The sequence below is a fragment of the Pleurodeles waltl genome, chromosome 1_1, assembly GCF_031143425.1.
Source record: "Pleurodeles waltl isolate 20211129_DDA chromosome 1_1, aPleWal1.hap1.20221129, whole genome shotgun sequence".
NCBI classification, from domain to species: domain Eukaryota; kingdom Metazoa; phylum Chordata; class Amphibia; order Caudata; family Salamandridae; genus Pleurodeles; species Pleurodeles waltl.
The window spans coordinates 131,664,486-131,677,023 of NC_090436.1; the positions used below are offsets into that span (position 1 = coordinate 131,664,486).

A 12,538-nucleotide genomic window follows, 5' to 3' on the forward strand; every position below is an offset into this window, starting at 1 on the left:
AGATCACAGCCCAAGATCAAATACCAAGCATCTACTATCATGATCTTTCCTGACTGCACAAAAATGGTGCAACAGCAGCATCAATTGTTTAGTGCTGCTAAACAGCAGCTTTGGGAACTCAAGTTGCCATATATGCTGCTCTATACGGCTCAGCTGTGGGTTTAAGTCACAGACACACTTCTTTGAGACACCAGAAGAGGTTTTTCGTTGGGCAGATGAGAATATACATAAAACTGCATACCCCACAATGCATAGACTCGGACTCCTCACAGAAAAGCCTGGAGGCCTCTCGAAGAAATGAGGCAATAGGTCCTGCTCCTCCTGGCACAGCGGCAAGCGTGATCAGACGACCTGACATAGGTTACAAGGGAACTGATGCTGCACATTGTCTTTCCTCCCTAGATTAGTACTCTCCAAAGGGACAGTCCTTGGTGATTTAGGGACCCATTGGACGCAGACAGAGAATGCCGCACATAGGGGCCTCTCTTCTTTGTGCTCTACGACAGATGAGTCCTGTTACGTGAAGTATACAGGTGGGGGAAGGGAGGGTGAAATTTGGGGAATGTTCTAAATTATTGGTTTACAAGCACAATGCTGCCTCACACTGCTGCTTCTGCCAATTCACACTTCCCCTTACACAATCATTCTCCACAACACTGACTACTAAAAGATCTGAGGCCGCCTCAGGGCAAATCCAAGTTCTGTCATGGAATGTACAGGGGGTCCTTGACAAGAAAAATAGGCGGGCAGTCTTGAGATATGCCAGTAAGGCAGGGGCACATATCCTAAGGTTGCTGGAGACTCATCTTATGGGTACTAAGGTTTCCTGCCTGGCCCGGTCTGGGTATGACCAGGTATATCACTGAGGGTTCACAAGAGGGTCCAGGGGCACCAGTATCCCAAAACAGCGACCACTACCATTTCAACTGGAACAGTCCTGGGCAGATGGATTAGGCATATATGTGGTAGTGAAAGGCACACTCTACAGGGAAACCCACACTTTATGTTGTGTTTATGGACCACCCCCCGCTGGGTCGAGCATTGATCAACAGTGTCATACACATATGGGAACACTTGCCATATGGCTCACAATGATTGGTGGTGAATGACCCATAGTGGTGCGGTAGATTGGGAGGTATCCCGCTGACAGTTGGGTCTCGTGCAGCAGCAGTATTGGCAGGTCCTCCTTGGCGAGGCCAAGCTTGCTTGGCAGGAAATGCAGTACAGGATCTATCAATAGGGCGATAAATCAAGTAAAATCCTACATAGGTTATGTCAGGCAGTGGACAGATCAACACCCCCCCCCCCCTCCATCACTCAGAGGTGAGCGAGGTGCCCTGGTCACTGACCTTCGGGAGATGGTCCACCAGTGTGCAACATTCTTCAAGGCGATGGATTCCAGGCATGAAATATTATCAACTGACCAGATTGTTGACTTCATGGAGGTGCTGCCCCTGCATACGTTGTCGAATGATGCCCATACTAGGCTGGATGAGGAACTACCTGAGGCCAAACTTACATCAGCACTGTCTGGTCTCCAGCCAAGTAAAGCCCTGGGTCGAATAGGCTCCGTGCAGAGTTTTTCAAAGCCTTTATGTCTAAGCTGGGGAGGCCCATCTTACAGGCAGTTCACGCCTTATTGGATAAGGTGGTACTCCCGCCAGATTGGACCCATGCAGAAATTGTGGTCTTCCCTAAGCCGGGCCATACCCTGGAGGATCCTGCTTCATATAGACCGATATCCCTATTGAACCTGGAGGCTAAGATGCTGGCAAAAGCCCTAGCTAATAGATTGCTGCCGCAGATCACAGACCTTATATACACCCCAATCAGGCAGGCTTCTTGCCAGGACACGCCACACCGCACAATGTTCGATGAGCCTCAAATGCACTCGCAAGCCCCCTCGGAGGCCCCCTCGAACGGCCTGTAGCTGTCCTTTTAGCAGACTTGGATGAGGCGTTCGACTCAGTGAGTTGGGAGTATTTATTCGCCCTGCTGTGGAGGACTTAACTTTAGGCTCAGGTTTATCTATGTCCGCCTGCTTTACACTAATTTGATGGTAGCAGTCTACATTGCCGACCACATATCGAAGATCTTCCTATCCAGAGGGGGATTAGCCAGGGATGCCCATTCTCCCTGCTTCTACTTGTGTTGGTGATTGACCCCTTAGCTGTATGGGTCAGAAAGAATTCTCAAGTTCAGGGCTTAGAGTGGTTTTCGGTAAACACAGATAGGATAGCATGATATGCAGAATATATTCTATTCTTCATGATGGACCCCCGACTCTACTGGCCCACGCATCCACTAGATTCTGCAATTTTTGGGGGAAACGTCAGGTCTATTCCTAAATATGTCCATATAAGCCCTGTTACCCTTAGATGGGTATACAGGGTCTTTTGTATGGGCATCAGACATACGAGTTGCAAGAGAGGGCCTTAAATACCAGGGGACTTTCCTATCCCTAGCAGGGAGTTGTCTTGGGCCAGAAACTAGGGTGTGTCGCTCCTTCCCTTATCGTTGCTGGGTCAATCATTCATCTTCAAGATAGTTTCTCTTACTTGATTATTAGGGTACAGAACTAGCCATACATCATTCCTCGCAGCTGGTTTTGTCAGGTTAACACCATCCTTTCAGGGTGCCTTTGGAATGGGGGCACCCCACATTGCTCTCGCTAATTGTTTCCAATCTACCTACTGTGGAGATATTACCTCTGCCGACATATGTTATTATGGAGCATCACAATTGTTGCTAATAAACAAGTGGTGGTGCTGCCATCATGGTCACCCAGCTTAAGCATTCGAAAAATGAGCTATGGGCATCACTCTGCTTCTTGAATACCTCTACAGTACATGAAACTTGATCAGCTTCCCCCAGCAACACAGGTTGTCCTCAATACTTGTCAAAGTACACTAAGACGCATGGACTGTTGGAGTAAATTCACTGAAATGTCGCCTCTGAGGCACGGCAGGGTCATGCCGCAGATGGCCCAACTGGAGGGGTTTGGAAAATGGGACCTGATTGGTATCTCAACCCTAGGGGATGTCATGGACGGCACAACCCTAAAATCATTTCAGCAACTCCAACAGGACTATCAACTACATTGTAACCAATTTCATCGATACCTGCCTCTAAGACACGCCATCACTCCATACATTAAACATCTTGACATACTACCCAAATTCAAACCCCTAGAGGGCAGACTCCTGTTGCGAGACTTGGGAGACCACAAAGTCTCCAAAATATACTGTTCCCTTGTGATCAACACCTCACACACACTTATGGCACTTTGACAATCCTGGGAAACCGATGTAGACACCCTAGACGATGATGACTGGACTGAGGCAATACGGGCACCACAAGAGGCAGCCATTTCAGCACGCCTGCGCCTAATTCAACTAAAACACCTGCATAGGGTCTAATATAAGAGACATCGCCTGTGGTGCTTGGGGATTGTGGACTCACCCTTATGCCTCCAGTGTTAGACAATGGAGGGCACATTTATACACAGTGTGTGGGAGTGCCCCACATTGGACCAGTTTTGATGTAGAGTCATGGGCTGCCTTGGAGAGGTTCTCTCTTGGACCGTTTCAGTGGACCCCTGATTGACCCTCCTACATATCTCCAATGGCTTAGGGGTGCCAGTTATAAGCAGGCGCTTCTTTTCTTAGGCTTAACTATCACCGAAAGGAACATAGTGCGGGCATGGAAATCGAGTGAAAGTCAAGTTTATGACTACTGCGTGGGGCTTGAGATACCAGTGTTCCAGGCGAGGGGATGTCCACACAAACATTTCAAAATATGGTAGAGATGGGTCAAATACAGGGGCATAGTGCTACCTCCAGTACACACTAAACAAAGACGAAGATGAGGTCAGACATTACTGTGCCTCATGAAGTGATTAGGATCTTTAAACATCCGCCATATGATTATGGGCTTATTGGGTGGGGGGGGTTACTTGTGCTTGATTCGCGTTATTGCTTGGTGTTGATTATGGCAAATGTTAGCTGTATAATACTGGCCACTGGCCATGACTGGCTATGTGAATAATACAATAAAATTTGTTGTGGAAAAAAAAGATCATGGGCTCAGCCCTTCATTATTCTCATCACCTACCTCGCAAATCTTCTTTTCTTGGAACTGTTCTCCATAAGCAGTTCTTTTGATCTACCTTTCTTGCCTTCCAAAACGACCCAGGCATTTTCTTTTGTTTCGGCATTGTCTCGGTCACTGGTTACTGTGACAATTTCATATGCTTTGAAGAAAAAGTGAACCATTTATTGAAAATTAGACACGGTATTAGACAGAACGTTCTAAACGTCAAGAAGTAAGGTACTGGCATCCAGGAAAGGCCTATGGTGGAAACTTACATATGTGTATACATTACTTTTTTCTGTATAACAGCATTGCTGAAACCTTTCATTCACACAATCCCATTTTCCTTCAGGACCCCATGCATGACAGCATTGGGAAAAAGAACATCCATTTGCAGCAATATTCTTTGAAGCTTTTTTGTTCATATTCTTTAATTAATTTCATTTAGATAGAGCTTTTGAACAGTGAATTGCACCAGACCGTTGTTCCACTCAATTCCATTTGTGTCATACAGTTTCAAGCAGCCTGGATGCATTCTTATGTAAAACATTGAACATTTAATAATTTCTGGGTTCCCTAACGGTATGTTCTCAAGTAGTATACTGATCAGACGTCCTTTCACACTTATAAAGTTAAGCTATTGTTTAATCAATCAATATTAGATAGTTTTACAGTATGTCAGCCAGTATCTGGAAATCCAAATTAAGGGTTTACGTAGCCTGTTAAATGAGATAGGTTCAAATGAATTCAGTCCTGTTGCTTCTGTGTTCTAACATCTCAGATGTAGGGATTGCTCCATATTGGGTGCTGAACGTGTGATGCTTATGTCTTGAACAGAGGATCAAGAAATTGATTGTAGGCTTCTTCTGGCAACCTGAACGCTGCTTAAGGCTGCACTATTCCTAGTTTTTTGCCTATTTTAACACCATCTACATTTGTTTACTACTATTAGAGTCAAATTCTAGTTAATACTAGCTTAGTGTTTCACTATTGAGAAGTCTGAAAAAATAACTTGTCTGTATGAGAAGGAAGCTTTTGTAGTAGCTCCATAAGCATGGACGATGGACAAAAACATATCTGCAGGTTGCGGTTTTCAACCCTTTCAGTGAAATATTTGCCTGTTTAATGTCCCATAAAAAGTTAGGAAGGATTTGCTCAAGTCTTACAAATGTGATTCCTGGAAATTGCACATATTGATTGGTCATCATAGACAGGCGTTTGGGCACAGGCTGCTTTACTGTCTCTCTTCCAGTCCAGCTTTGAATCTATTGGCTGTGTGGTACTGCTGTGCCTCTGAATACCACCGTATTCAGTCTTTATATCTCTCCAATGGCTGTTCCACCTGCGCCTTCTCCTATGCAGGTCATATATAGATCATGCTGAATCTTGATGGTGATCAAACTCATTTTCAAAATCAAATTAGCAATTTAGAGACTGATTATTCTCAAGTGAGGTCGGATTAATGGCCTTTGGAGCAGAGAGCTACTTCTCAGCCAAATTCTCCTGCATACAATCACTGTCGTGATGATTCTCTATTAACATTCACTCAATATGTCTAAACTTATATCGACCTGCTTCTTTCTTCTGAGGATGCTTAGAACTATTTTGCCTTTTCTCCCTTCTTTTCACAACACAGTGGTACAGTCTCTGATACTGTCTCGACTTGAGTACTGCAACTCTGTTTTCTTTCTTGAACTTGTCTACTTTGCCTGCAACGTAATCAGAACTCTGCGGCTTATCTATTCTGGGACAGAGTAAATGTACCCAAGTCTCTTTTCACTGCAAGCTCTTTCATTGTCTACTCGTCGCCAGTCTGAAATGCCTTGTATTCAGTCCGATTTCCTTGATACTGTTCCTCACACTCTACCTCTGGTAATTCTTTACGCCCCTAAAAGTTGACATATTAGGCCTTGGAGCAGTCCTTCAACTTCCTAATACCTAGGGCCTGTAATTCACTTTACCTGACTCCATGTTCTGATGCCTCTCTCCTACAATTTGGAGAATAGTTAACTGATTTATTCTCCTTAGCATAAGTAATGTCTTTTCATGACGTCAGGCGCCTGAACACTCTAGTATCTGTGCTTTTTTACAAAATTGTTAAACAATCTTGTTAAGATTGTCCCTGATTCCATTATAAAGTATCCAACACCATTTGCAGACATTCTGACATAGCATTCTCAATCAACCATCGGGCACTCGGGATAAACCTGGCATTGCAAATCAATCAACTTCACACATGTAGTAGATAATGACAGGTGATGCTGTAAAATATCTACACAGCATTTAATGTTACTTGAAGTACATTGAGGATCCATTTGAAACACTTTACCCTGAGCATCAACGCCTGTCGTTTAATAGACAAAGTCGCAATCGCCCTTAGGTTTAATACAATTTTCATCTTTTTCAGTATTCAGCCATTGATACGAGGCAACTGGTGACTTTTAGAAACTGTCACAACCGTGTTGGACTTACATGTGCGCTCATTTAATTCCATGTTATCGTTGTTGGCACAGGCGAGCTCTCTAACAATCTGTTTGTCGTCCTCGTTCTTTGCGAACCAGCGGTCGCAGTGGAACCGGAATGTGTTGTCGATGGTATCGTCCTTCACGTCAATGAATTCCAAATGCCATCCTGGGCCAATCCCTTGAAGAAGAGAACATATATTCAAAAGATGGATACTTAATGCATTAAGGAATATATTAATGCGCAGTATTATAGGGATTTTATGGAAAAGCAAGGGGAGCCCAGTAAAGGGTCCTGTTATCTGAAAAACCCACTAATAAAAAGTTAATCATGAAAAATAGCTTCAGTGTTATCATTTTATCACATAAGCGTACTGAGTATCCAGGGGAAGAGAAATGAGGAGACCTAGTGATGGAGGGGAACAGAGGAATGTAAGGTGAAATGTTTAACATGGGGAGTGGTGACTTGCATTGATTAAAAGTAGGCGGTGAGCATTGACAATTTCATTAAAATGTCAACTAAAGTGAAATTCGTGTGAGAAAGTATAAAAATGGGTAAGGGAGTAATTGGAAATGGAATGAGATGGGGAAATTGGTGATTTTTTTTTTTTTTGAGAGCGCTAATGGCTATGTTGAAATGTAGAGGACAGGCTAGAATACTAACAAAGTTAAGAGTGGCCACCATGAGAGAGACCTACATTTTACAGGGTAGTCAGGAAGCGTGCACGACTTTTCAAAGCACTAGGTAAAATGGTATATTGCCCATTTAAGTGCTGCCCACAAACTGGAAAAAGCATTTTGAGATCTTTTGCACAAACGTAGCGCCAGTATATTGCCCTCGAAAGCTGTCTCCTCTTGTCTAATGGAAACACTGGCTCAGCAGCATGATTAAGCCAAACTATTTGTCCAGGAGTGGCTTTCAAAGGCACTAGAGCTAAGTCCAAATGGATTGCCAGTGGATATCATTGGGAACTGCTCTCTAACCAGCAAACTGAAAGCACAGCGGCCGGGTCATACTGGCTAAGGTTGACTTTGGAAAATAGTGATGGGGTCCTTGCAGCAGCACAGAGAAATATACATGTATTACTGATAGAAGCATTCTGTTATTCTCATAGGGGAACCAATAGCCCCACAGAGTAGAAAAGGACCAAAACAAGTAGGTCGTTTGTAGGAAAACTGAGATTCAGCAATATCTGTGCAGTTGGCCAACAACCTTCCTGGAAAACCTTTGACTGCTCTCCCTCACTATCCTGAGAGTCTGCTGCGTAAAGGGTGTAGTTTGCCACATGGGCACAGCCATAGTAGGATGGGTCCCAGGACTACAGAGGCAAAAGATCAGTCACCATTGCTGTGGTTCTGAAGCCCCTGGACAGGGTCTAACAAAGAGTAATGGAGATTAGCAGTAAATAACCTAACCAAGAATGCCCTTATTGAGGGGTTTCACATCAGCAGAAAACATGGATGTACTTTAACAGGGATAATAATACATATGGTGGTTAAAAACAAATGGCCACCATTTGAAGAGAAAGTATTTGTAACTGTCATAGGGAATACATATTTTATGATAGCGACTTCTAACCGCACATTCCTCACCTTAAAATATTTCCCAGATGGCAGACTGGATCCAGAAAATCTTGAGTAGGTTCTCGGTAGGTGAAATTGATTGGTTCTGAGTTGGCATTATCCGCATTGGAAGTGACATTGCAATACCCATTGGGATGTCCTTTCTGTCGGTGCTAACAGCGCAGACCAGGGAGCCACCTCTGTTATTTTTTGATAATTTTTGTAAACTTTTTTTCCGAGTCTTTTTTTTATATTTACTCCCAGCGTGCTAGGGACATGTTTTCCAACAAACACACTGGATTTAAACCGGGTAGGGGAATGTCACAGACAGATGTCTATCTCTGACCCACACTTGGGGGTGGAGCCATGGCCTAAAGGCCTGCGCTAAAGTCTTTGAATCCGAAGGCAATTTGAGAGCACAATTTGCAGGCAGGTGTTGACGCTTCTGTACTCACAGTATCAATAAATGTTGACACACAAAAGAATAACTCATTACTAACTCACAAAAATATTTCAGATTTTTATAAAATGTTTAAGACCTAGATCATCAAAACCGAGTAAGTACTTTTTAAAGTTTTGATTTTTGAAAGTTTAGCAAAAATAGTCTTTTTGTGCGTAATTACGCACCATAGGAATTAAAGGGAGAAAACTTTGAAAATGCATATCAAAATCAAGCAATGCATTTACTAGTGTCTCCTTCTGTCTTTAGGTCGAAATGTTGAGGTCACTGAGGGGTCCTGTGGGCCAGTCGGAGATGCTTGGGCTGTTTGAGCGGGAGCAGCTGCTGAAAGTCTTGAAGCTGGTGCAGGACAGGTGAGGGGGACCACTTGGAAATGCACTGCACACGCAGACTTCACGGTGAGTCTGGTGGGTCCCTTGGACTGCAGAGGTCGCAAGGTATGGGGGACCCCCACAGCACCGCTAGTTCTCCGATGCAGGGGCCAGGGAGGCCGGGTGCAGAGCAGATAGGTCAGCCAAGGGCTGTGCACACAGGTGCCCTTGGAACCAGCAGGCAGGTCAATTGGAGAGGGTTTGCAGGGCTACTCTCGGGGGTGGTTCTTGGGTGTCCTTAAGTCCCTTGACTGGTGCTTGCTTCTGGCCCTTAGAGAGCCTGTAGTGGACTTTTCTTCTGGGTGTCTGACGTTGGGAGTCCAGTAACCCCACTATTGCACAGTTCAGCTAACAGTGGTTGCAGTCCCACCAAACTTGGCAGGGTGTGTCCTCCAGGTCCATTGGGTGGAATTTGGTCCGGCTGCTATGACAGGTTCCTTGGTCAGAGGCCAGTCAGAGAACTGGGCTACACTGGTTTCTGCTTCTTGCTTGCAGGGAGTCATGCCTTCACTCTGGGGGGAGGTCCTTGGAAGGTTTTCAAAGGTTGGAGGTCCTCTGGGGTTTCTTAGATTCCGATCGATGTCCTGTCAACCCCTTAGCAGCGATTGTCGAGTCCTAGGTGCAGCAGTCAGGGTTTGGTGCCTTTTTCTTGGTGCAGCAGGACTTCAGTTCTCAAGCTTTGGGTCATCTTTGTTGCTGGCCTTCTTGTGTCCATCAAATCCGATCTACGGGTATAGGGATGCCCACTAAATACTGCATTTTGGGAGCGTTTATGGGAGTACCCAGTAGTGGCCAATGACCCATCTACCTTAGGGTGGCTGCACCCACTATATGACCACTTCCTGTGGGCAGAGGTCACATCCCTATCCCTGATTAGCTATTTTCCTACCATGCAAGATGGAGGAAAATGCAATGGAGAGGGGGTGGTGCAGGTTGGGGATGGCCACTTATCCGGGTCTTTGTGCATTTTCATGCCATTGCTCCCACCAAACGTGAGAGTTTGAAATGGAGGCGGCCATCTGCTACTAGCAGCAGGGCTGTGAGTTGCGTTTTAAGGGCAGCAATCCCATTGAAGCTCGCAGGCAGGGCTGTGCACATTTCTGGGGAAGGAGGTGTAACATCTCTGCCCAGGAAGGGCTTTGTTTTCTGGTCCCAGAGAGCAAAGACCCTCACCCCAGGGATCCAGATTCTTGTCTGGTGGTGAAAGGGTGTTAAGACCGGCCATCAACCATGCCAGGGTTAGTTAGCTTTTGCAGGGTCACCTCTAAGGTGATCCCTGTGTACATTTTGCAATAAATCCAGTACTGGTACCAGTTTGGATTTATCCTGTAGCTGTAAAACTCATACTGACTAGTGTCCAGCACGTGCATTTAAAATGGCTGCTCTGCATACTTACTATGTCCCAGATTTGGCAAGGAAACTGTAGGGGCATATTGCACATGCATCTATGCCCACACATGCATTATAGGGCACCCTGACTTAGGGCTGGAAGGCCTGCCAGAGGGGTGGCTTACCTATACTGCATGCAGTGTGTAGTGTAGAAATCCCACAGGCCATGTCATGTCTGCATTTTAGGATTGCACCAGGACACCTCACCTGCAATGGCAGTGCTGAGTGCACTTGAATGCAGGGTCCTTGAGGGTGGCACAATCTGTGCTGCTCCCCTCATGGACATACCCTTAGTACCCCATGCATTAGGGACATATAGTGGCAGCTACAGGTGTTGCCAATTGTGCCAATACACCACAACAGTTTTGGGAAGGAGATATTGCCCAGGGCTCCTGTTTAGCAGGGGCCCTTGGCACTACAACTTTGAAACCACATCAAATACCAAGCAAAAAGTGGGGGACTAACTATGTCAAAAGAGGCACTTTCTCACAGTTACCACCAGTGGGTTTCCCCCAACTCCAGCTATCCGGCTGTTCCTTAGGTTTGTATGGTATTGCGGATGACCCCACACTGAGTATGAAACAATGCACTTCCCACACACACAGATACCAAAAAATGTGACCCTGAATCACACACACACAGGCTCATAGCTAGGTATAGTCCAAAACCCCCCTCCACAAAACTTTGTTGAGAAAACCTACAAACAGGTAGACAAAGAGACTGGGCGAGGAACACAGGAACTGAGACTCATTCTTCCCTTTAGAAGCCAGCTAGAAAACTCCAGAAGTCAACAACGCCAACTTAGAAACATGGACAAGGATATGTGCTCATCTGGGCATTTGTTTGGTGGAAGGTCAAAAGACCCCACCATGCATAGGAACAACATATAGACACACACTGCTATGATATCAGCATTGCTTTTTTTAAAATACAAATTACATAGATATCTTTATTGTATGATTAATTGAAATTCATACAATTCTTATAAAATCTGAAAGTCAAGCTCATAAGACCAATTTATAGGAAACAGATTAAAAAGAAAAGTAGGCAAGCTAACAAACACATATTAAAATGCTCACTTGGACCAGAAAGTAACATTATCGAACTGCCAATGGCTGCCCTATTTTCCAGCTGGACTGATAAAGTACTTAGGGGCATATTTATGGGAAAGTGGGGCAGCAAGTCACCCTGCTGCGCTGCATTACTGGGAAAGGGCAGGAATGCACCATATTTAAGGCATATGGCTCATTCCTGACATTTCCTCATGTGCTGGTGCACATGGGCTGCCTAGCGCCAACACAGGCATGCAGGAATGTTTTTGTGCAGGAAGGGACATATTCCTGCACAAAAACAATCCTGGGCGGCATATTCTTGTTTCTGTGTGCGCTGCAGAATGCAGCACACATAGAAAGATGAAAAAACAAGGAGATATTGCGATGTTTCTCCTTGTTACGCCTCCCATCGGAAGACGCAAGAATTTGGCACACTCCCAGGTTGACAAGTTCTTGTAAATCTGGGAATGCGTCAAAAACCATGGGAGTTGGGTGGGAACACTCATGCAACACTTTCCCAGGGCAAAGTAACGCAACACAGCGATTTGTGTTGTGTTACTCCAGATTTTTGGAGCCATTCAAAGCCACGCAAAGTAGCTTTGCGTAACTTCAAAAATCTGACTTAAGGTTTGCGTTGCTCTTGTGCCACGTTCCGTGGTGTAAGAGTGATGCAATACGGTCATAAATATAGACCTAAGTGCCTGACAATGCAAGCCAGGCTGGGCCAAGCGTGTGTTCAGGGACAGGCAGCATTTCTAATGGGCCATAAAAAGGGAATAAGCACATTATTATGACATGACACTGGAGCAAACCATATCATGTAAGGACAATGGCATTCCTTCAGAGCCTTCTACGACATCATAATGTAAGGAAGTACAAAGTTCCAGACTTTTCTACATATTAAACTGGCACAATTGATTCGCCTCGCGCCTTCTTTCTCATCATCTACAAATAACCAAGGGCCAGATGTAGCAAAAAAGCAATTTGTGACTTGCAAATTGCGAGTCCCTGCGACTCGCAATTTGCAAGTCGCAAATTGGTATGCAGTACGGTGTCTCAGACACCGACTGCAACTCGCAATGGGGTCGCAATGACCCACCTCATGAATATTCATGAGGTGGGTCGCAAATTGCGGCCCCATTGCGAGTA

At 45.0% G+C, this 12,538-nt stretch overlaps 1 protein-coding gene across 1 annotated transcript in view; it reads right to left on the bottom strand.

Moving 5' to 3' along the window:
• LOXHD1 (lipoxygenase homology PLAT domains 1) overlaps window positions 1-12,538 on the bottom strand; it is a 929,469-nt gene that overhangs the window by 55,777 nt on the left and 861,154 nt on the right. The window contains exons 44-45 of the mRNA XM_069218871.1: window positions 6,565-6,735; window positions 4,114-4,252 (exon numbers count right to left, since the gene is read on the bottom strand). Coding sequence (XP_069074972.1) covers window positions 4,114-4,252; window positions 6,565-6,735 — 310 coding nt within the window. The remainder of the gene's footprint in view (window positions 1-4,113; window positions 4,253-6,564; window positions 6,736-12,538) is intronic.